Below are 25,609 nucleotides of genomic sequence, written 5' to 3'. Positions count from 1 at the left end.
TATGTCAAAGTTAGTTTTTTTTTAAACTAAAAGCAAAGTGAAAAATGCATTCATTAAATACAAAGCTGCAGTTGAAAATTATCTGGGAAAGAAAATAAAAGTCCTTTGTACCAATAACAGTCTCAAATATCATGGAGAAGAATTCAATAAATATCTTCAAAAATGCAGGATTAAACGGGAATTCTTGGCACCTGTGACTCCCCAACATAATTTGAGAGCTTAACGCATGTATCGTACTTTATCTGAAATGACCAGATGTCTGTTACTACAAAGCAATCCTTTCCCCAATAATTTTGGGGCTGAAGCCTTGAATTGTGCTCTTTACATAAGTAATCATTGCCTGAATCAAAACCTGGGAGTAAACAAGACACCATATGAAATATTTATTGGCATCAAGACAACTGTATCTTACTTCAAAGTATTCAGACAGAAATGTTTCATACTTAATAAAAGGTCTAAAGGGAAGTTTGATCCTTGGTCAGAAGAATATATATTTGTAGGATGCTCAAATGAATTGAAAGTTTACGGGCTGGGGAATAAAATTTCCAGAAAAATTATTATATACCGAGATGTTAGATTTATTGATGAATTTGAAAACTGTAATAAAGATTTGGAAGTTTTATTTCTTGAAATTATTCCTGATAGAAAGAAGTAAGAACCTTTGAATGTAAAGCAAATATCGGCTGATGAGATAACAGAGGGTACCTCTAATATGGCAGAAGCAGCTGCAGAGTCATCTGATAATGAAGATTATAATTCCAAAGCAATACCGGAAAGGCAGATTACTGCAGTATAAACATAAGAAAGGAAGAAGCATAATTTACTGAAGAAATCCGACATTAGAAGAAGCATTTAATGGATGTTATGCTGAAGATTTGCATAAGGCTATGTAAAGTGAATATGATGCACTTGGTGCAAATGGTGCATGGAAATTAGTAAAATGACAGCAAAAAAAAAAAAAAAAAAAGAATAGGATGTCATTGGGTTTTAGAATGAAATATAATGCAAATGAAACATTTCAAAAGAGGAAAGCTTGATTACTTGCCAGAGGATTTGCACAGGAACCTGGAATTGATTTCAATGAAACCTTTGCTCCAGCAGACAGAGCAAGCTGTATAAGAACTGTGATTGCATACATTGCTAAACAAGACCTTATTCTATATTAATCAGATTTTGTTATGTATGTTAACCTTTTAACTGTCATGCCCGAGATAATCTCGGGCACAGCACTGGTGTTCGAAAATGTCACGCCCGAGTATTACTTGGGGTAATTTTTTTTGAGTGCATTGTATTGTTATACCCGAATATATATCGGGAGATGTTTATTTCATCTTCATCTCTTTGTCAAACCCGACTGTATTTCGGGAAAAGTTAATGAGCGCTCAGTTCAATAGATGACAGCACTTTACTGAAGATTTCAAAGGTTAGAGTTTATTTGGTTCAAGGTGCATGGGATCTTTTTGTTGTAAAATAGCATCCAGTTCTTTGAAACGTTATATAGATGATTTAGATTCTTCAACCGAAGATGAAGGATGTGTGTTTGATGAGCAGTATTCATGATACTTCCATGGTCAGCCTCAAAAATAAAAAATGGCGATATACTCAAGCCGAAGATTGTTTCTAATTATGGTCTAACTATGGGTGGTGTAGATCGCTGTGATCAGGAAATATCCTTTCATCCAACAATCAGAAAATGTCAGAAAAATATTATAAAAAGATATTTTTACATTTACTAGACAAGGTACTCTGGAACTCATATTTGCTCTATAAAAATGTAGTTGAGAAACATATTACATTTTTAGAATTTCGAATCCAAGTTGTAGAAGAGCTTTTACATAAATATGATGATGCAGCTTCTGGACAAAAGAATGTTGGCAGACCACCTACGATAGATAACCCTGCTCGTCTTACTGAACGACATTTTATATCCCATTTTCCTCCTATTCCTGCAAAACGTGAGCCTACAAGACAGTGCAAAGTGTGTTGTTCGAAAAAGGATAAAAATGGGGAAAAGATAAGGAAGGAATCACGATTCTGGTGTAGTGATTGTGGAGTTGGTTTGTGCTTGGAAAAGTCTTTCCAGTTGTACCACACAAGACTGAATTACTGGACTACTAATAGGTATTCACTTATATTTATTTATGTTTTAGAAAATAGTTAATTTTTTTCATTTTTAGAAAATAATGCTCCATTAGAAGCGAACTTTGCAACTGCCATGTTGAGTGACAGCCGCCTCAAAGAAAATATGCAGTGGCTACAAAACTTTAAAAATTTTACCAATGTACGTCAAAGTATCAATTTTTAACTACTTAAGTATATTTTATTTTGTACTAAAAATTTGGTTTTTGCAATAAAAAAATTTGACAATTTGTGTACCCAAATCATCAAAATAACTTGACAGTTAAAGGGTTAACAGAGATTTAAAAGAAGAAATTTTCATGGAACAAGCTAAGAGTTTGTAAGACCAAAATAATCCTGACTATGTTTTTGCTTTCCCAAAGTCTCTTTGTGGTTTGAAACAAAGTGGACGTCAGTGGTATGAAAAATTAGACTAGAAACTCAAAAATTTTGGATTACAACCATTATAATCAGACTTACATTACATAAATTACAAGATGAAAATATCTCAAGGTGCAGTTAATTCTAATTTTATATATAGATGACTTAACAATAGCAACAAATAGCTGTAATTTATATGCTGAACTTTGATTACCTTTCTAAAGATTCCATGGGCAAGATTTATGCAAACTTCATTATTGTCTTGGGGTAGAATTTAATCAAGATGTAAATAATGATTGTACCAGTTTATCTCAGTAGAAATATGTTGATAACATTCTCCAAAGGTAGCAACTCCTTTAGATCCTAGTGTAAAATTAAGTAAAGAAATTGTTCTTCTGAAAGTGAAAAGTAAGAAATCTTATCACTGTCTAATTTGTTCGTGTATGTAATCTTTTCATGTTTAATAAACTAGATATAAAATACATTGTCACTCACCTGAGCCAATTTAGTAACGATCCTAGAAAATTACACTTGTTGGCTGCAAAGCTTGTTCTTAGATACTAGAAAGAAACTAAAAATTATTGCCTAAAATTTCAAAAGATTGGAAAAGCATATATTGGATGTACTGCTGCCAATTGAGCGTCTGATGTTACTACTAGAAAATCCTATTCTATTCTCGTTATCTATTCAAGATTGCCGGAAATCTAATAACATAGGAATTGCGAAAACAACAAACCGTTGCATTATCAAGTACTGTAGCAGAATACATCAGTCTTTTAGAGAGTGCTAAAGAAGCAGTTTATTTACATCATTTTCTCAAAGAATTAAATTTTAATGTTGTATATCCTACCGTTATATATTGTGATAATCAAGATCCACAGAAGCTTATGAAAAACTGTTTACCATTCACACACTAAACACATAGATATTGGATATCACTTCATATGTAAGATTTATGAAATGAAATTGGCGCTATATATATTTCAACAGAGAAAATGCCAGCTGATGTACTGACAAAAACATTGACTGCTTCAAAACATTCTAAGTGCTGTAAATTAATTGGAATGACTGTAAATGTTTAATGTTAAATTTTTTTAACCGCAAAACATCAAAAGGGGGACTGTTGTATCATAAAATATAATATCACATTTAGCTTAAGAGCTCTTCTCCTAATGCATGTGCAGTTCGTGCTTATCTGTGTGGCAATGACGTAACTCTCTTTTTCGTATGTATGTATATGCCTTCTTTGCTTTGCCTTTCTCTCCTGTACAAAACTGTGTTTAAGTTAATCCTGTTCATTAAAAATGTTGATTGATGTTATAATCTGTTCAGGCTCATTTTTCTCTTCAGATATCTATTAATGAAGCACTAATTTCCTCTGAATTATTCTGAATTTCCTTATTGTATTTTTCCTTATGTTATGCAGTTCTAGAGATTTTCATTTTAAAGCATGACATCTGATATCATTTCTTGAAGTGTAGCCTTTTCTTGGAATTAAGTATCCACATTGTTCTGATTTTGTCATTTTAACTAAGTAATATAAATCAGATTTATTATCTAAATCTGATTTGTATTACTTAGGCTTGACATTGTAAACTAGCGAGGTTTAAGATATTGTAAACTAGCAGGGTTTAAGATATCTTCTGCTGTTTTTTTCCATCCTTGTTTAAATTGTAAATTGTGTAAGGAAGAACTGATTCACTTAACTTATTCAGTTGTTTAATAAAACTGCATAACTGCTACTTATCTGTTGTTTTGAAGCCTGCTATCTTTCCTTACTTTCAAGGTTGCCTGCAGCCAAGTTTCAAGACATTGCATAATTTTGCATGGCACAAAACATTCAACAATTTGTTGCCCCATGGCTGCCTTCTATAATAAAGTGTGAAGCTTTCCCAAAACAAAGTTCTTCCAAAATAAAAAAAAAAGGGCGTGACAAGGGTGCATTTTCCTATTATTGTAAGTTTATCTTGTGAAGGTTGAATTTCTATGTTTTTGTTTTTGGACCTTAATAAAGCTTTTTGCTTGTTTGTACGCTCCATTTTGCCATCATTTGATGTTCATAACACAGTTCTACAGTGCAGAATTACATTAATACATGTTTTGGATCAGTGATTATTGATCTCATTAAGCTATTATTTAATGAATAGAAAAACTAATTAGAGTATTTTTCTATTAATTAGAAGGGGCAAGTAATAAAGCTGTTTTTTAATGTATGTAATTTTGCATTATTTGCATTTAAAAAATAACAACTTTCAGGTATTAATTAATTTAAAGTAATTCATTATTAAAAATGCATTTTCTTTCTGCATATTTGTATTATTTAAAAAATCTATTAGTCATTGAGAAAATTTTTCTGATTTCTTAAAAAATAACTCCTGGTTTTTGAGTGTCATAGGTTGGCAAATATGTGAACACCATTATTAAATACATCCTCTCTGGAAAACTACCTCCACAGAAGACCAAAATCTTCTAGAATTGTAGGGGTTCCACTTATAGAGGGTGTAATGTAACTGTAATTGTTCATTCAGTTGTCATTTCCGTAAGAAGCGCATTATTTTTATAAATGGTAAGTTTCAGAACGTACATGTAATCAACTTGATGGTCTACTACTAGAAACCCTTGTGAAACTGGGTGATGCAGATGATTGTTTACTCTATTATGGCAAAGCACAGATGAGCTGTCTGTGCTTTGCCATAATCTATGACGAGAGATAGATACGTTCATGGATGCTTTCCTGGATGGTTAGCAAAAAAATAATTTTTTCAGCTGTTTAGAAATCTATCATAGAATTGCTTAAAAATAAGAAAATTATAAATTAAAGCAGCTAATGTGCAACACAAATAAACAAGTTCAAAAGATAATGATGAGTAATTTTAGTACACACATTAAGCACTATCTAAATTCATAGTGGGAAAACCCGAATCTTTTTGTTTCCTCTTTAATTAAAATGCAGTAAACAGTCTTATAGTGACCACCTCCCTAAAAAACTATCTCTGAAAAAAAAAAAATATTTCTGAAAAGGTAAGCTAACATATCAATTAAATAACATCTGTCTCATGTCCACAGAATCACCTCCAGAAAAATCGTCTGAAGCCGTGAGTATCATCGGAGAAAAATTTGCTGAGCTCAAGACAGTACTGCAGTCACAAAAAATGTTTTAAAGAATTTCTAAATCTCTTAGATGCATAAAATGCCTGTTTCTGTGATACTTTTATCATTTAATAATTTCTAGCTGTTGTATTTTTTCCCACAATGTTTGGAATGACAATTTTTCAAATTACAAATTTTATTACCTCTTTCCTTTTTTATTTTAGTGGTTTAGGACAGCGAGGCTTTCTCCTTGCTTCCCCCCCTTACTGTGGTGTTCTTCAAAATTCAAAGCTTATTTTGGTATGATACAGCATCTAAGATGTAAATTCTATATAGAGAGAAATAATGAAGATCAAGAATTCTGCAAAATTTGCATGCTATGTCATTGCAAAATAAGCTTCAAGTTTTGAAACTTCACACATCCTACTGAATAACCTTACTTTCCTATATCTGAAGAACTTTTTTTTGTTCCAAAATGTTTACGTCATGTCTGCATATGTTATATTTGTCTTCTAATTACTGGTAGGAAAACTTAAAACTGCGTGAAAGATATGGAATATTAAAGCTGATATTTATGTTGAATAAAGAGAACAAATCCAAAATTTTGGCCTATTTGACTAATACTCCAAATAATAAAAGTTCTAAGAAAACATCTGCTTCATTAGCAAGAATAAAATGTGTACATATTTTTTTTCCAAACACTCAAAAAAATCTATCATAGATAGCAACATAAGCGATTTTTAAAAAAATATTTTTAAGTATTTAAATATCTCATAAATAATAAACCAAAAAAACCAAAAAAGTAAATAAACCAAAAAAGTGTTGGGAATTTATTGAGCAACTGCAGAGAGAAAGTAGTTTCCAATAGCAAAGAGAAAATAGCTTCGAAGTATTTAAAAGACTACCAAAAGCTCACTCTCTCAAAATATTTGTGAAAACAAATCGCATATACGAAAATTTCATGGAACATGAAATTGTTTAATGTCTGCTTTGGAAATTGAAACACGTGATGTGGGAAAATACACATTAAAGGATTAAATATGGATATTCATGTACATGTTTGCAAAGAAACAGATGTAATTTTTTTTTATGAAAATGTTTGCAGATTTCCTATTTTGGTAAATAATATTGGTATGTCAGGAGAATTTTCTATACTGAACATACGTGGCTATAAAATTCTTTGGAAAAGCTGTATTCCCTAGAAATCAAATGTCATAGATAAGCAGCAGTTTGAAAATAAGCCAAGAGCACAACAAAGTACTACATGTACAAGTTATTTTGTTAATAAGTTAGGAACATTTTCCTTTGAGTAGAATATAGTGAAAATTTTCAAAATTAGTAATGAAACATTCAGTTTAACTTTCAAGATTTTGCTAAAAAACATAGCATAAACAGTGACAGTAAAGTCTTGCTTGAAATTGTGCTGACAGGAGGAAAACAACATGGCATTTCTTTAAAATGGTGCATCGTATGAAAAGTAAAATTTTCTAACATGGTTATTTGTTACATACAAAATGCTTTGGAAAGGCGAAAATTAGTAATATATTAGCACTGGACTAGGAATCAAATTTAAGAGATAAGCAAATAGTATGGAAAGTGATCAAAAAGTATAACGAAGTACATGCATAAATTATTCTTCATAATAAGTTAAGAATTAAGGCACAACTCGCCAAACAAACACCAAATCAGAAGTCAAACAGCAAAAATCAGCGTTATATTCTCAAAACTTTCGCAGGACCAGCCTCGACGGTTTTTAGCGAACCACCATCCTCAAGTTAAGAATGTTCAGTAGAATGTAGTCAGAAAGTACCAAATTCAGTGTTTAAGATTTTACTAAAAATACATTAAAGACTTTTGTGTGTTAGTAAAATTTGACTTAAAAATTGAGCAGGTAAGGGAAAACATGACTTCTTCAAATATTCTTCTGATATGTAATACAGTAAGTTAAAACATCCTGGTTCATTAGTTATGCATGCTTTATTGTTTCTTTCAAATGTGATAAAAAAGGAAAATTTGAGCCAAAGATAAAAAATATTTTTTCAAAACAAAGATTCATATTCTCCCAGTAATTAAAATTTAATCATTCAAAAAGTTGATGTTTCTTATGAAGATGAAATATTTTCTTAGACATGTTTCTCATGAAACTAGTATAAAATATTTCTTTAAAGTCAATGGTAATGCAGTTCAGTGATCGTAATAACTTAAAGAGAGTATTCAATGTCCGTATGAGCTGGGCTTAAAGTCTCCATCATTTGCATGCAAGTACATCATTGTCAGAGAAAATTAATCTATCACAGTAATATATTAAGATAAATTTCCATTTCTTTTCAGCATGGTATTGTTGAATATTCCAAATTTGTAACAAAATTATTAAATTAATATAACTACAGTCAAAAGTCGTTAATTCGGACACCCATAATCCGGAATGATCTATAATCTGGACCTCAAAGCTAAAAACTTTCTGCGCATTGACACATGTGTTTACGCGTGCGCGTAAGACCTTTATGGCTGCACATATGCATGTACGCAAGCGCAGAATAAGTTTTCGCGTGCTCGTTTAATGTATAACGGATGGTATAAGCTAAAATTATTTAATTATCTATTTCAGTTAATGTTGATGATTGCGTTGTTCCTTAATCTTCGAATTGGATGCGGCTTATTATTTTTTGCAGACTGTAAGAGCAATTTTATGAAAGTAAACGTGAACTTTCGATTATGTCAAATAGAATTTCCGATGCTGGATCTACAAAATGAAAGTATGTTTCGATGTCCGTCAAACAAAAAGTGGAATTGCTGCAAAAAATGGATGAAGACATGAAGAAGCTGACAAAGAGGTTAGTGAAAACGAAAAAATTTCGATTGACAAGTTAGTCGGTATTTTCGGCACAGCAATTACGGGACTTGAACCGCGGAACTTTGTAACTGAACAAGAAATTATGTCTGTTTATAGAATTAAAGAGAAAGTATTATCACATAAAACGAAGCAACTTAAACAACTTACATTGAAAGAAATGTTTAATAAAGTAAACAAATAAATATTAAGCTTTTTTTTTTTTTTTTTTTTTTGTAAATTTTGATACCCTTTAGATCATAATTGTTCTTTATTTCATATATTATGGTTTCATATTTTTAATTTTAGAATTTCTGCATGCCATCTTACGAGATTTCAACTGATGATCTATAATCCGGAAAAATCGATAATCCGGAATCGCCGAAGTCCCGACGAGTCCGGATTAACGACGTTTGACTGTATTTAGTAAAATTTGTCTTTAGATGGTAAATAAAATGATGATAAATTTAAAAAAAGTCTTTAGATGACACTGTAAAAGATAAATAGGAAAATATTTGAAAATTTAATTATTTGGCAATGGCAGCAGCATGAACAGAAGTAATATATTTAAAGTGTTCAAAAGGTTATCGATAAAGTACTTCACAAAAATGGTTTATGAAAACACAATAACATCACAGTTATCTGCAAATAACTTCCATCAAAATTGAAAATTTCCAAAAGTTGAAAATTTTATGCTCCAAAATTTACTTGGGATGCAGAAAAAGTAATGTTAATGAATTAAAAATGAGGATATTCATGTAAACTTTCCAGAATGAAATATACAGTATTTTAATATCTAACTTGTTTATAATTTTGTTAAGTTATATGTAATGAGCATATGTGAGACACGAAATGCTTTCAGATGTGAAAAATAACAAACAATTTACTATTTGGTAATGAATCAAATTTCATTGGAAATGCAATGGTGTGATAAGTAGAAAAATATAACTATATGGAATTCCTTGATGATAATTTCTGAGTGTTAGAAATAGATAGAAATTATTAAAGGGTCGTAGATTAGTAATGAATTACTTAATTCAGTAAGTTTTCATTGAAAATGCAATAAAAAATTCTGCTTACTGATAAAATAGTATTTAAATTCTTTACCAAAAGGGAAACATGACTTGCCTTGGACATCAGCAATCTGAGCAATACAAGATAACTATATGTTTAACTGGTTACTTATTAGACATTAACCTTTTGAGGCCTGGGCTTTCGTAGAAGTAAAAGTCTTGAAAGGATGGGAAATCTTGAACCGAATGCTTTCTCCACTTTAAGAAATCACCTCCTATTTGCAACAAAGATTCTTGTGTGTAGTTTAATGGATTCTCAGAGGGGTGCACCTATGTCGCAAAAGGAAGGGAAGTGTAGGGATTAGTGACCAGACTTCAAGATGTTTTTCGTCATTGAGGGAAGTTTTCATATTATAGTTGTTCCGGATTGAGACTACTGGGAAATGTGTAAACCTCCGTTGAAGAAAATGCCATTCTTTATATTATAGGATGTTACTTTCGTTTTTATAAAATTTTGGTTTGAATTTTAAATTACACTGCAAAACTATGTGTCTTTACTAAGAGCTTGCAATAATTTTTTCTATTGTATCTTTATATTAATGTTATGTCAAAAAATATTTCAACTATTTGATTATTTCCGTGGACAATTTAAAATTTAAGCAGTTTTCATCTCGGTCTTTTTTTTTTTTTTTTTTTTTTTTACTGTTAAATGTCCTCATAATTTTTAATTTGTTTTAGTATATCAAATATAGCTGTATCTTTGAGCTTTCTTCCATACAGGGAATAATTTAAAAATAAACGCTTAAAGCTATAGAAATTATTAAAAATTAAAATTCAGTGGAACTATTAAAATTATGCTCTATAGGCATAATGAAATTTTAATTTTACATAATTGTTCAAAATCTGCTTGATAACATACTGTTTAAGGAGGAAACTTTCAGCAAACTAGAATATAACTGGTTTAATTAAAAATAATTTTATTTTATTGTAGACTGTTAGTACTGCAATGTCCAACTACATAAGTGCTACTAATTAAAATTCAGTTCTTTTCCAAAATTAATGCATAATAAAACAGATGCTCAAAAACTGTTTTTTAGAATATTTTAGTTTAAAAAATTTGAAAAAAAAAAAAAAAAGAAAAAAAAAAAAAAGCTTATTTAATCATGCACTGTTTTATACTGTTTATTGAAAATTAGTAAGCGATATATTTCAAGTATTAATAATAGAATGAATTTAAGTCATTAAAAATGTCAAATTATTTAATATGCTAACCCATAATTCAAAACGTAAATTCCATTTGTCTAAAACTAAATTCCCAGCCTCACCAAGGGAACGTGTTCACTCGGGTATCAAAATTTAGGTAATTTCTTAGTGCAAAGAGTTTTTCAAATTGAAGGGAAAATTTTTTGTTATGCATAGTGTCTGCAAAAACTGTGGGACAAAAGTTACATGATAATTAGTTGTCTTCAATGCTGTATTATGTTATTCTATATTATGTTACATAATTTAGCACATTAATAGAAATTTCCAGATAATTTCAGGGACCCGGTCAGCAAAATTCTCCCCTGGTTTAAAATCGACATGCCATGTGAATTTTTCTATTTCCTCTATTGTTTAAACCAGTTCGTTTCAGCTCCAGACTGTCTTTCTAGCAGCTTTGACATAAACCATGGTGGCATATTTTATATGCTGGAATTTAAATTCTACGATATATTAGCGAGTATCTTTACTTGCAGTTACCAAAAAAATCTTCATTGTCCGCTCGTGCAAAATCTATACTGACACAGTTGAATTAACTGTTTTTCTCTTTTTTATTGAAAATTTGACAGCTATTCATTGGTTTCATTAACACCTCGGTCACTATGCTGTCGTATTGAAACTATTTCATAACAGTGCCCAAGGTATGCCCCCAGGAATTTGTCCTTGAACGTAGTTGCTGAGATATATATCTAATGAATGACAAAGGCATTCAGTCACTTAAAAGGTAAAGGTACAGAAATTGAGATGGAGGAACATGTGTTGTCTTAGAACAATGATTTGTATATTATTTGAGAGTTTTTACATCATGTTTGTATTCTCAGAGCTTAACGGACAGTGAAACTTTACAAATGTTACTCTAATCCATTTTGAACATCTTACTTCAAAATTATTTGACCATGAAATCAAGACACTGATACGGAGGTACCTTTTAAAATAACAGTACATCTGGAATCTAATGGCTAGAGATGACCTTTCAAACTGATTGACTATTTTTAGTGTATTTATGATTTCCCAGACTAAAATTGTAAAACTGCTATTGTTTCTTTGACACAAAATTTATATTTATGTTCTTGTGATTTGTCTGAATAACAGTACTATCACAGTAAACTTCCATATGTGAAGGTCACTTCAGCATAAACAGATATATATGGAAATAAAGACAGACAGAATTGTTAAGCAGTGGTGTAGCTAGGGTGGGGCAAGGGGGAACATCTGTCCCCAGGCGCAGCATCCAAGGGGTGCCAAATTGATGCTACAGAATTTTTTAATGAAATTTTTTCCATTTTTGGCAAAGAAAGGAGTGCAAATTCTTCAGTTGTCCCGGGGCGCTGGAAACTCCAGCTATGCCCCTGCTGTTAAGAATGAATTGATAAGAATGTAAGAAAAAGTGCTTGTATGTGTATACAAGTACGTGGGTATTTATACTTGTTTATGGAAATTTATACCTACATATCCATGTAGTATGTATGTCTGCACATAATATGGTATAAGTGCAGATATGCACATAAAGCGGAAAGCATGCGTACCCTTAAATGAGAATAACGTATATACAGACACGTACATGTACACACACAAACACACATATGCATTTATATATATGTGTTTGCGTGTGGATTTATGCATATGTGTATTTATATTTCATCATCAAGCTCTTGAAGACGTTTTCGTATTTCTTCTTCAGTCAGACTTCTTTTTCTTTTTGGCATATTGCTAGAAAAATGTCAAAATAATTCCTAAAAAACATGCGAAAATATGCAATATTCTAAAGCAATGCAAGGCTCTGTTTACAATTTACAAACACAGTTATCGCGAATTCTGTAGCTATGTAGCTACAAGAACTAAAAGGGAAAAACTAAATTCCTAACACAAAGACCTTTGAAAGAGATAAGTGGTTAAAACCCCAGGTACGTCAAATTTGACATTTCACCCCACTCTTTCAGCCTGGAAAATGGGGGGAAAAGACATGGCCACTATAATGGCCATCCCATCTTCAAAAGATTAAAAAAATAATGTTTTGGGGGGAAAATATGGACATTTTCAAAAACAAATATTCTGTTATATTCTTTCGATACGATAATTAAAAAAAAAAAAATGCAAAAATTATGTAAATATGTAGAAATGAAAAACAGTAAATTAACGTGAAATGTTTTCTTAAAGTCTATATAAATGGAAAACAGTGATTGTAGTAATTATTAAAAAGTCATAGTTTATATAAAGTGCATTATAATTTTGCTACCAATCTGTGAGTTAAAAAATTAGCGGAAAGAGTATTTTATGTTCGCTCGCTTACTGTATATTCCCGTGTTGTTCTAATCTTTTTGCTTTTGATTTGTATTATTTCTGAAGTTGTAATTTTTCTGAATCTGAAGCTTCAGAACACAAAATCACTCTGATTTAGTAACTTATGCCTGAATGTAAAATAGAGTTGACAAAACGGAAGATTTTAGTGTAAGCAAATGTATTATAAACAAAAATAAGATAAAAGAAACTTCATTATTTATCATGCACCCTTCGTGAAACTGGTTAAGGTTCTTATCCTTGACTTACCTCATTCGGAACATTTTCAGAAAAAATATTTATTTCTTGTCTTTGTTTTGCATACTCAGGTACTAATATTGTTGGAAATCTGACATTTTCATATTCCATTTTATATTTTACTATTAATGTTTGTCTTGGGAAGAAGTTTTTCCATGGTTATTGCATATCTCTCCTATACATTTACGACTGTTCTAATAAATTACATTATCAGCTAGTGTGGATAAAATCTTTAGTTATACAAGAAGTAATTTAAAGTTTGCTTAATCTGAAACAAAAAATGCAGCCTATGTGCTAAATAGAGCAAGTTTTTCTTAGAATGTCTTCCACGAATGCATTTTTTTCCTTGGTCCTTTACATGCTTTTCCATATTCATCACTTAAGTTCATTGTCTCCCGATCTTTTCTGTAATCTGTGAAATATCCCTGTTTGAATACTTGCATTTGAATTTTTTAACTGCTTTTAAAGTACATGTGTATTTTGTTCAATGCATGGGGAAATGAACAGTTCTAAGCCTTCATACTGCACCTTTTCTTAAGAGTACAGCTGGTTAAAAGATAAAATGTGTTTTGTACTCTGTGAAATGGGTCTGGTTTATTTATTATGTATGATGGTCATAATAAATTATATGTTATCTGGTTGATAACAAAAGTTTTCTGCCAAAAAACTTCTTAATAAAGTTAGGGGAAAAAATATTAAAGCAGTGCCTTTAGTGTGGGTAGTAATAACCACCAAAATCTTTGATTTTCTACCAATATTTTGGTAGTTTTTGAAACTCTTCCGGTGACCCAGAAACTGGTGGCCATGTGTACAAAAACAGATAACCTCGTTTCGGACATACTGTTCAGAATAGAAGATAGCACCAGCAACATGTAGCTACAGGTGTGAAAAAAAGGTAGAAGTCTAAAGGAATAATGTTGGGGCTATATGGTGGGTGTGGCAAAAGACCCTATTTGAGTCCGTAAAGAGTTTAGCCAGTGAATGCATGTGGTCTTGCATTAAATGCAAATTGAGTTCCCGCTTTCCCCCATACTGATAATCAATAGTTCATTTACACATTGCAATACCCACTGTGTCCACCATTCTTTTTTTATCACCTTCATTTTTATCTTGTTTGCATTCTTCTACTGGCTGCTTTGAGTTACTGCATCAAGAGTGTCTTCAACTTACAAAAATTCTACAACGTTAATCATTGTTTTTTGCCATCCACACTGCTGTGCATTTCTAGCGTATATATGTAGGATTATCCAGTTTGTGAAAGTGGAGATTTTCTATGAAATTTTTCCTAAGCTGAAACATAAAACAAAGAACCAGTAGAAGGAAAAGGAAAAACTTTTGTGTGTTTTTATTTTTGAGAACTGGGAGAAGGGGCAAATCATACTCTGCAATTCTTAAATTCTAGTTAACGCTAAAAAGGAAGGATGATATAATAAAGGAATGGTTCCAAAAAAGAAAAATAGCCTAAATATGAAATTTCGCTTTTTAAAATTTAAATGACAGCGAGCACAGTAGAAGGTGTAGAGATGATGGCAGCAGTGATGAGTTGCGGATATTTGTGTATTTGCACCAGTATCGCATGTCAAAGTTTGTCAACTCCCATGGCTGATAAGGCTAGAAATGTGAAATATATATAAATGCTTAGAAATTCTTTGTAGATAGTCTGTGAGAAAGTTAAAAAAAAGTTCAAATATTTCTTTTTTTATTTTTTTATGTGGAGTGAGAGGTTATGAAATATTGACACCTTTGAAGTATTATTTTCTTCTTCGATTGATGCATTGCTTTCTGAGCTGTTTGCTACTGTAGCAATACTGGTAAGCATTTTTTCTGGGATCTCGTGAAGCTCTGTTTGCAAATTTTCTGTTATCGTCTGTGATGAATCTTCATCCTTTCAGGCTTAATTTCGGGTTTTCAAACAGGACAAGTGTGCGGGGGAAAGTCAGGAGAGTAGAGAAGATGAGGAAGCAAGGTAATAACTGTTTTTGCACACATATCACAAACAAAAAGAGATACATGTGCAGATGTGTTATTATGTTCTAGGAAACAAGAATTGCTTATCCACAGTTCAAATTTCTTAATGTTTTTTTCATAGCAGTCTCAGTGTTTCATTGTAATACCAGTGTTTCACTAATTGTCCTTCCAGCAAAAATTCCTCTTGGATATAAAAAGTTATAGTCAGCATGACTTCGACTTTCAATCTGACCTGTTGCATTTTTCTTAGCCTAGGAGAAAATTCCCCATTTCATTGTTAACATTACGTTAGGTTAATTGATTAAGGCAAAGCAACTTGAGAGCCATTTGCCTATGGAGAGGGGTGCCTTTGTGGAGGACTTTTTAAGTGAAAGTGACTCGTATCCACGCCACACAATTACGAAAACCAACTATACAACCAGCCTCTTCACCAAGACCCAATCCCAGGTTGAACTACCAGTGTTTGGCTGCTGGTGGGCCTCCCAATCCATTGTAAAGTTTGGGCTTTTGTTTCATTATCAAAGCCATAAACTCATTTCTCGTTCCCAAAGATTATTCTTTTCGTGAAATTTTCATTCTGATTTGCATGATGCAAAAGTTCCTGGTAAATTGCTCTCCTGTCTTTTAGGATCATAAGGCATCAAATGTAAGATGAATTTTGCAGCAGTTCAACTCACTTCCAGTTTCTCAGTAAAAATGTGATGACAAGATCCAGATTAAATTCTCCAATCATCATTGAGTTTTCATATAGTCAGTAGCTGATTTGAACTCATGAAATAAAGCTACATGAGCTATGTCAGTTAATGTTGATGTGCAGCTTGAGGGGAATAATCATCACTTGACTGATGGCCATTTTAGAATCACTTAAAACATTTAAAACACAACATATGAATGACATCAGCACAGATCACCGTAAGATTATTTCAGCGTTTGATGGGACTCTGAAATTCCTTTCTAACTTTGATTTAAAGTTTTATGTTAATACAGTGCTCATGAAATCTCTCTTTTGAAAATTCCGGAATAGGCACATCTTGCACTTAAAGTAAGTGACTTAGTTCAATGATTTATGTCAATTTAAATACATGAAAACAAAAAAATCTCACAAAGTTCATTGATAGGCAGTGTCCCTTACTACACATAGTTGTAAAATCGCGTTACCCTGCTATTAAAAAATGTCAGGAATTTTTGGAACAGGCCTTATAAACATCTTGCAGAATGCCCTAATCTGCCGACTATTTCAGAATTAAAATCGTATTTTCTTCCATGAATACTTCAGTGCTGAATAATGCTTTCACTTTTTGCTTTTTTCATATACGCGAACTTTTATAAGAATGAGGAGTGTATCTGCAAACATTTGAACACCAGAAATTATGCCACTGTATTTTTCCAGCCTTAAATTAGTATTATTTTGAATGTGAAAGTTCTATCTTTAACTTATATAAAATTATATGAATACTAAATGTGTGGGAAAAGACAATGGTGGTAGGTTTAATTAAGGCAAATCTTGTGAAGGCTGTCGTGCCAAAGGAGAAACGCATTGATGAAAGACTCTTTAGAATAGTTGTATTCACATTTAAACATGAAGAAACTTATATGAATGCAAACGCCAATAATAAAATTATAGACAAACTGTGAATGTTTGTGGGCTGGAACCTCCAAACACAGCGGATTTTTCTTGACTGACATGTTATCGACTATTCCTTAGTAATTCTTGTGCTTCTCCATTTACTTCTTTCCAGAAGCTAATTAATGCTAATCAGAACTTTAGAGTGTGACCAAGTCAATGTAGAGTCATTAGGTTTTTTTTTAAGCAGGAGACGTGAAAAATGTGCAGTGCCCTTGTCAGCAGTCGAACCCTATACCTCTCGGATATGCGTCAAGTATACTTTCAGTTACACTACAAAGATATACGGAAAGGAGGGAGAAAATACCTTATATCATAACTTTGTTTTAGCTGTTGAAAGTGATAAATATTTATAAATAAAGAGTGCAAAGCAAAGAAAAATTTTACCAACATGTATGAAATTCTGCATCTGAGAAATTGTGCTATGTAATATGCTAAGAAGTGAGAACTATATTTACCTTTGTGATACGAATTTGTTCCTCAAAGAGATTAGATTTTTTTATTAATTTTGCATTTTATGAACCTAAGTGTGCCTTTGTGCGATGAATAATGAGATGCTGATGAATAATTCTGTAATAAAAATCTGATTATGCTTAGACAAAGTTTGAAATCTGACATGTAGTTTTTTTTTTTTTTTTTTTTTTTTTGGTAGCTGGCTGTTATTGTGTACAACATTCATCATAAAGAATACTATATACAGTATAAATTAAAACAGTTTTGTATGGGTTGTATAAACAGGATACTTGCTCAAGTTAATTCTGAATAATTCTCATTTCAGTTCAGCAATTTATGTGTGGTGCCCTTATGTGAGATGCTCTTGTGCTCTAGTAATGGTACCGAGATATTTTATGTAGTGTAGATCAGTATTACATGCCTTGAATTACTTAAATACTTGTTATCACTGTAATAGTAAAATTATTTTAATTATTTATACTTACACTGTATTACACTGACTAAGAAATTATAAACACTTGCTAGCTAAATGTGCAGCTAAATGTTACATCCATATCCGTCGTCATCTCTAGAATGACATTGATTTAATGTTTATGGATGTTTGGACAAAGCACACTTCCTTGATAGAGCACTACTGAAGCTAAGACGTTTGTCACATGCAGTGGCTTGATTGGTCAGAACTGAATTCTGCAGACCAGTGGTTCTGTGTTGCAACTTATTAGCAGATCAGGAAATGATTTTTAGTGGATAACAAAGTTTTGAATTTCTCTGACTTGTATTATGTAAGTAAAGGTCCACAATTAATTAATAATTTTAACTAAATTTTAATAGTTATTGGTATTAATTTATTATCACTTTAAATTTCTTCATGGATTTTTTTTTCCTTCTCTATTCTTTTTTACCCAAAACAATTATATACCCAGAACAATTTGGATAAATCCCAACTGTTTGCATGTGAGTGATGATGTGAAGAGAAAAGTTTGGGAAACTTTGCCATAGACTATGTGTGAGATAATCTTTTCCTTGTCCATTAGAATGGAATGTATCAAAATGAAACTTAAGCAGCCTCAACCAAAATAAAAAATTACTTGCTATCGCCAAGAACAGAGGTACTGTTTAATGAAATTTGTTAGCAACACAAAGTATGTATCCTTTCTGAAGTTGTATTTGATGTGATACACATAGTATAAGTTAGAAAAGATGTGTTCATTGCATGTGGGGTCCAGATGTAAAGTCCATAATAACTATTCATAAAATGTTGAACTGTCTGAAAGGCATTGCTAGTTTAATTATCACTCATTCTCTATTAAACTAGTTCCACTCCAGATGATCTCAGAATGGCTCACACTGTTGCAAAATGTGCACATGAATGTTGAAGACGATTTATCATCTTTGATGATGAATGCCAGTGTTGAATGCCATTAATGAACTGATCCCTGTAAATGGGAGAATGACAGTGGATGAATTTGTTGGTGTTCGAAGGATTCTGCAGAGAGGTGCACTGTGTATTATCCCTAAGCATTTTGAGCTTAATAGGCTAATATCTGCACTTCTAAAATGACTTATAAAAGAAATTGAAAAAAATTGTAAATCAGGCAACTGTCCTGAATACATTTTCTGTGAAAAGGAAGTGGTTCATTTTGTCTTAGAAACTACAAGAACCTCAAAGTTTTTTCTAAGGCAAGGATGCACTGTGAGCTGAAGAAGGTATCCACACCTAGCAAACAAATGGCGGCCACTCACATGTTGATAGATATCAGCATAGACAAGTACAGGCTAATACAGAACAACCCGAGGTTTGCATTGCGGCAAAATGCATTTAGGTCAAAGTTTCAGAGCCACGAAAGTGCCAACAAAAATGTTTTATGCATGAGTTATACCTTAGGCTGCAGAAATTAGCATCTTATTACGCACGCCTCTATTGATTGCATGTTATTGGGCATCATGCCGTGAACTTGATGTTGGACCGCTGAGTTGGCATATTAACTTAAATTATGATTTACTTAAACATGAAATATATTTCAATTTTAAAAATAGTTTGTGTTTCAGACAAAACATAAATTATTCAGGGGAAAATTTGTAGTCACTGTCTTCATCATAGTCATCACTGACATCCTGGCACTTAGCTTCTGTAGGTGGAGGCAATAACAAATCTGAAGCTTTTTTTTTTTTTTTGTCAAGTATTGGAACTTATTTTAGAATTCTTTTGTTTGTTATTTGTTGACTTAATTATGGGTAAGAAATAGTTCTTTATTGCATTGTTCTTGATTATTTTCTTTTATAATTATATTCATGATAATTTCATGGCTTTTTAATGCCTGTCTTTGTAACTGCCAAATGGGTATTAAACTCAAGAAGCATTGATCATTTTCATCATTGTAGCAAACATAGTTAGTATAATGGTACGTAACTTCACATGCATTCGCTTTTGCAAGATCCCGGAGAGTCATTGCAATTGAATGTTTTGTAAGCCAGTTCCAGTTTCTGAGTTATCTGTAAAGTGTGTTGTTATTACAAGTTGAAACTTCTATGCATATTATTGTTTTATTATTATCAATTTTTATTGTGTTGCATAAATGTACATTTGACATCTCATAAGGGTAACTCATCAGTTACCTGCAAAATAGAAGTAAACAAAGCTATATTCTTAGGGTTTTTGCATAATCCAGTTTAGATTGAACATCAGATTGCTCTTTTGGTTTCAAGAGGCCTGCATTGCTAACAGTATTTTTGTAATAAGTTTAAATACTTAATCCAATTAATTGATGTACAGTAGCATCAGACTTTGTATTCCCTGAGTTCAAGAATACTTTTCCCATTTAATATTATTTTTCCTGTTCTAGTACTAACAATAATACATACATGTCATGTTACCCTTAAATCATCGATGTTATGTCCTGGACTTGTGCTGGAAAACCTGGTTCATTAATGGGACTATCACATCTGACGATGCATGAGGCTTTTAAAAACTGCTCAAAAACAAGCTGGTACCAATGGAGGGTTCCTAGCAAAAACATGTTTTGCTGAAACCAATGTCTCTTCTAGGTACGTGGTATATTTTACGATAGAGATGAAAACGCTTCATTGAAAGCTGTATCCATCATAGCTTTTCTCCATAGAACTGGTTTTCGCATAAGTCAACCATTCATACATCATGAAAATGAAAATTCTCAGAAATGTTTCTGTAGATGCGATATCAGAGTATGTAGTAGGTGTGATACCGGTTTTACTCGTGCAGTATCATCTGCATGATAGTTTTACATTATCATATGCATCCCTTTTAATTTGGAGTAAATGATTCCAAACTATGCCACTCCCAGTTCATCTGTAGTGAAGTGAACTTGCGGGATTGAATAAAAAAAAAGAATCGAGATAGAAGAAAAATGGTCAGTTGCAAAGTTGTGCAATGTGAGTAATGCACTGGTGTCCAAAACTATGTTTATGTACATAAAACTAACAATATTTTGTCTAGTAACTAATCAATTTGATTTATTTTTCATAGAATTAAGAAAATGATAGCCTAATTATAGTTATTTGATCTGTCAGTTTCTGGGCTAGAAACATGTATAGTTTTGAAACTTTTGCTTCAAAATCCTCCAGAGCGATTCAGTTGTTTAACACTAGAAAGACTGAAACTTAGTATATACCTATATTGCCCAAAAGCAGTCAAAATGCTTTTGGGCAACAGCTCTGCTACAAAAAGTCACAAAATTCTAAGAAATTGTGTCATTATATGCATATTTTTCTAATTGAAATTAAAAAGCAGTCAAAATGACTTCCTTGGGCAATCTAGCGTTAAGAGTATTAGTACTATCTGTGGGTATTACCATCTGTGGGATTAAGTTCTTTTGGTGGGTTGCAGTTTGATGATTGTGCAACTGCAAAAGCAGTAAATTGCATGCTACATAAATACCAATGTAATTCGCCAAATGAAGAAATTCTTTAGGCTACTTTAATGAAATTCAAGTCAGAATTATATAAGGGACTACTGTTATAAGTTACTGAAGATTTGTTTCTCCTTCTCTAGCATGGGGTTTAAATTCTATAATAAGAAAATTCAACACTGCTTTAGTTTGGCAGTCTAGTTTAATGTGTATTAAACTGCATTAACAAAGAATGCTATAAATTTCCTAAGAATTAAAATCTGAAACAGAATCTGTAGAAACTAAACAGTGAATTTTGTTTGATAGGTGAGAAAATAGCCTGAAAACCAGTAAAGAATGGCAACAATTTTATAATGGATAAAAGCAGAAAAAATACAGGAGGACAAGTTTATTACAGTTGTTTTTAGTAGAATATCTATCATGCTGACCAGCACAAATGCTAGGATCTTTCTTTGTTTTTGGTAGAATAATACCTGTTATTAGATATTTAAATAAAATGTTACATCCATATCCATCGTCATCTCTAGAATGACATTGATTTAATGTTTATGGATGTTTGGACAAAGCACACTTCCTTGATAGAGCACTACTGAAGCTAAGACATTTGTCACATGCAGTGGCTTGATTGGTCAGAACGGAATTTTGCAGACCAGTGGTTCTGTGTTGCAACTTATTAGCAGATCAGGAAATGATTTTTAGTGGATAACAAAGTTTTAAATTTCTCTGACTTGTATTATGTAAGTAAAGGTCCACAATTAATTAATAATTTTAACTAATTTTTAATAGTTATTGGTATTAATTTATTATCACTTTTTCTTCATGGATTTTTTTTCCTTCTCTATTCTTTTTTACCCCAAACAATTATATACCCTGAACAATTTGGATAAATCCCAACTGTTTGCATGTGAGTGATGATGTGAAGAGAAAAGTTTGGGAAACTTTGCCATAGACTATGTGTGAGATAAAGTTAGGAAGGCCTTTTTCAAGTCTAGTCATGCTATTCTTGAAATTCAATCTTTCGTTAAAAATTAGACTTTTACCATAAAACTTGACCAACTGTGTCATGCTGGCATAGAAAAATGGTAATGTTGAACATTTTTATTTCAGTTTTCAGCTTGTTCAACTAGAACCTATAATTAATTCAATTGCTTTTTCTTGCAGTTACTGTTTTTTCTGTGTAGGCAATATAGTTTAACCACATGCACTTAAATTGTAAATTTTATTCAAATCTGTGCAACAGTTTTTATCTTCCTTAACGATAATTTGTTTGCCGCTGCATTTTTTTTACCATTAATGTATATTTTGTAATGCTTAAAAAATTCTTTTACCATTTTAGGTGCTTTAAATGATGGTTAATTTTAAAAAAATTGTAGAATACGACAGCTAATGCATTCCATTTGCTGTTTTAGTTGCTTTACATGGTGGTTAATTAAAAAAAAGTTTAGAGCATCATAGCTAATGCGTTAATTTCTAACCTAAGTTACAGTCTGTAGTTTTGAATGACTAATTTTGCAGAAGCATACAAAACTGGCAAATTTATTTTGATGCTTCTAGTGTAAATGAAAGAAAAGACTTTATGTTGATAAAATAAAGTAATTTTTGTTTTTATTCCAGTTACAGAATGTAATTATAAGGTTATTTATTACAAATTAATTAGGAATTCAAGCATATTGGAATTGAAATTTGAAATGGAGATTTAATACTTTGTGTACTTTTCTGTAGTTTATGCACAAATGTAAATTACTTTTTTCTTATTGAAGGATGGGTTTTCATTGGCCACCTTTCAACACTGTACAACATCTGCATTTGCATGTTATAGCTTCTGTCAGTGAAATGGGCTTTTTTTCTAAACTTATTTTCAAGCCTGATTCATATTGGTTTATTACTGTAAGTCTTATTTTTATGTGTTATTTTCATTTTACACTGTCTTATTCTCACGTTTCTTTTATTGTATTACTTGTTTTATATTTTTTTATTAGCTTGTAATGTGATAAGCAAGTTCATTTACATGTATTATATAAATACTTTTTACTGCATAATTTTTCATCTTATTTCTTTTTTAATTTTTGTTGTTATTTAATTTAGTCAAAAATTGCTTTTGATGTAGTTAATTTCTTAGCAAAAGAGGGAAAAAATAGAGAAGTATAATACTTAACATTCCAAAGCAAATCATTTAATTACTAAACATTTGCTTCTTACCAAGTAGTGAATATTTCTTCAGATGTTAAGTTTAAATATTATACTTTATATAGAATTAATATCGATAATTTTTTAAAAATTTGACATGGGTGTTTTATGTTAGATTTGTAATGCTGAGATGCTGAAATTACTGGCAGTTTGTAACAGTGAAACTGGTAGCTGTTGTTGTAGCTATGCTTAGTTGAAGTGTAAGATATTTATTATTATTTTTGCTAAGCCTTTAATGTTAGATATGAATTTTTTACTTTAAACCTTTTACTTTGCTTAAGCTGTATCTCATTGTTGATAATATAATTATTTTCTGAAATATTAATTTTTTCCCCCAAACTCATGTTCTTCATCGTATTTCAGCTCTTTCCTAATTTGTTTCTGTTTGTTGTAAAAAAAAAGTATCAAATAACTGCTGTATGTTAATTGCACAATGTGCATGTACCATGTTTGGGAGTGTTCAGCCTTTCTTTTCTTGAAACACAGATGGTGCAAAACGTTTTAAATATGTGCAGAGAATTCATTATCAGGAATTAAATGGGACTTAGTACTTGTAGATTTCTTAAAATAATTTCAAAAGGCAATTGGCTAGTATTTCCATTACATGCAGGAGAAACCATGAAAATTCCTGTACAGCCAGCATATTCTACAAGTAAAAAAGTAATAGTTTTATCCATTTGACCATCTCAACTCATTAAAATTGGCAGTTCTTGGTTCTGTGATTTGAAAAAAGCATAAAATATTTATATCTGTGTTATGATGGTATTAAATAAATATTAGCTATACTAATTAATTTCTCTTTTTTTCTATATTATCTTGATTTAAAGAACAGAACAAGATTTGACTAGCAGCAATCACTTAAAGAGAAATTTCATCTGTAATAACCAACGTTTCCTGCTAAAATGGGTGATGCTTTTTGTATAGCTTGTTAGTAACTAAATAATGAGCCTAAGAATGGCACACTGGCATTTTACAGTTTTCATTCTTAAATGAAGGAATATTTCTGTTTCCATTCGTTTTAGAGTTTTAGGGTGTATCATCATATCATTTCCATCTCATTTCCATTTGTATTCATATTTTAATAATATAAGTGTATTTCATATTGAAATCTGATATATTTGTGTACTTTACTGATGTTACATAAAACTTCAACTGATGTTTGCTGTCTTTTCAGGCATCGACTTTTATTGAAAGACTAGAGAAAGGTAATTGAAATTGCCTAAATGCATATATGTTTTATTTTGAGTAAAGTTCCGTATCTACAGTGCATAAAAATAGCATTTGTTAAAGGGAAAATGTTCTGTAGCTGTTGTAAGATATTTTTATTTTTTGTATTATTTCTTGCAAATAAATGAACCACTTAGTTGGATTTCCTTAGTTGTTTATCCTCATTTAATTTGCCTAGTGGAGTGTAAAATGAAATTTAAAATTTATAATTAAGGAAAACAAGTACTAAGAATAGAAATTAGGAAGTATATTTCTACAGCATTAACTGAATGGTGTTTTAATCAAAATTTCACTTTAGTCGAAACAACATCTTACATTTACTCTTCCCCCCCCTAATTCATTATAAACGGCATTAACTATTAATTCAATTCATACATAGTGGTGTATCTGCAAAAATTTCTGATTCAAATTCTTTGGGCAGTATCTGATATTAACTAGTGGCAATGGTTACTAACACATTTCAGTATTTTTTCTTCAAAATAGTGGTTCCTTATAGGAAACAGCTGAAATAGAATTTTTGTTTGAATTTATGCAGCCGATATCCAGTGTAATGTATCTTAAGACTGAAATACCATAATCAGTAAAGGTTGTGATTGGAATGGCAGACAGTAATCTAAAGTTTTTAAAATAAATCTTTTCTAATGATGGAAATTGAAGTTTTACTTATAATCCAGAGGCAAATTGACAGCCAACTGTTTGACTAAAAAACTGTGCTTTTAAAAGCTTTGACTAACAAACAAGTTAATTATTTTAATTAAAAAATTACTGTTTTCATTAGTTAAAAGTAATTCTCATTTTTTTTTTTTTTTTTTTTTTTTTTTTTTTTTTTTTTTTTTTTCCTCCTTGAAGGGGAAGGTCTAGACTATGTCTTCTGCTAAGAAGCAGTCTTTTCAATTTCTGAGGGAGGTTTCATCAGCCAACAGGATTTTGTGGACCTTTGCAAAATGCAGTTTTTGGTTTTGTAAAACTTTTGATTGAAAGAAAAGTGTAACTTTAATTATGCATCCAAATACTACTAGATTTGGTTATATGAAAAATA

The 25,609-nt window shown here is 31.3% G+C and overlaps 1 protein-coding gene across 2 annotated transcripts in view; it reads left to right on the top strand.

Moving 5' to 3' along the window:
* Window positions 1–24,712, top strand: part of LOC118196456 (adenosine 5'-monophosphoramidase HINT3-like) — a 47,906-nt gene extending 23,194 nt beyond the window's left edge. Inside the window, exons 5-7 of one of the 2 annotated variants that reach the window (XM_035367914.2) lie at window positions 22,917–23,043; window positions 23,459–23,543; window positions 24,518–24,712. In XM_035367914.2, the coding sequence (XP_035223805.1) occupies window positions 22,917–23,043; window positions 23,459–23,536 (205 nt within the window). In that variant the 3' untranslated portion in view covers window positions 23,537–23,543; window positions 24,518–24,712. The remainder of the gene's footprint in view (window positions 1–22,916; window positions 23,044–23,458; window positions 23,544–24,517) is intronic. The other variant, XM_035367916.2, reaches the window with a different exon arrangement.
* Window positions 24,713–25,609: the final 897 nt, after the last annotated feature.

This window comes from Stegodyphus dumicola, chromosome X2 (assembly GCF_044657685.1).
Source record: "Stegodyphus dumicola isolate Sdum_Otavi_A_Nest chromosome X2, ASM4465768v1".
NCBI lineage: Eukaryota > Metazoa > Arthropoda > Arachnida > Araneae > Eresidae > Stegodyphus > Stegodyphus dumicola.
This window is presented reverse-complemented; position numbering and strand designations above follow the sequence as displayed.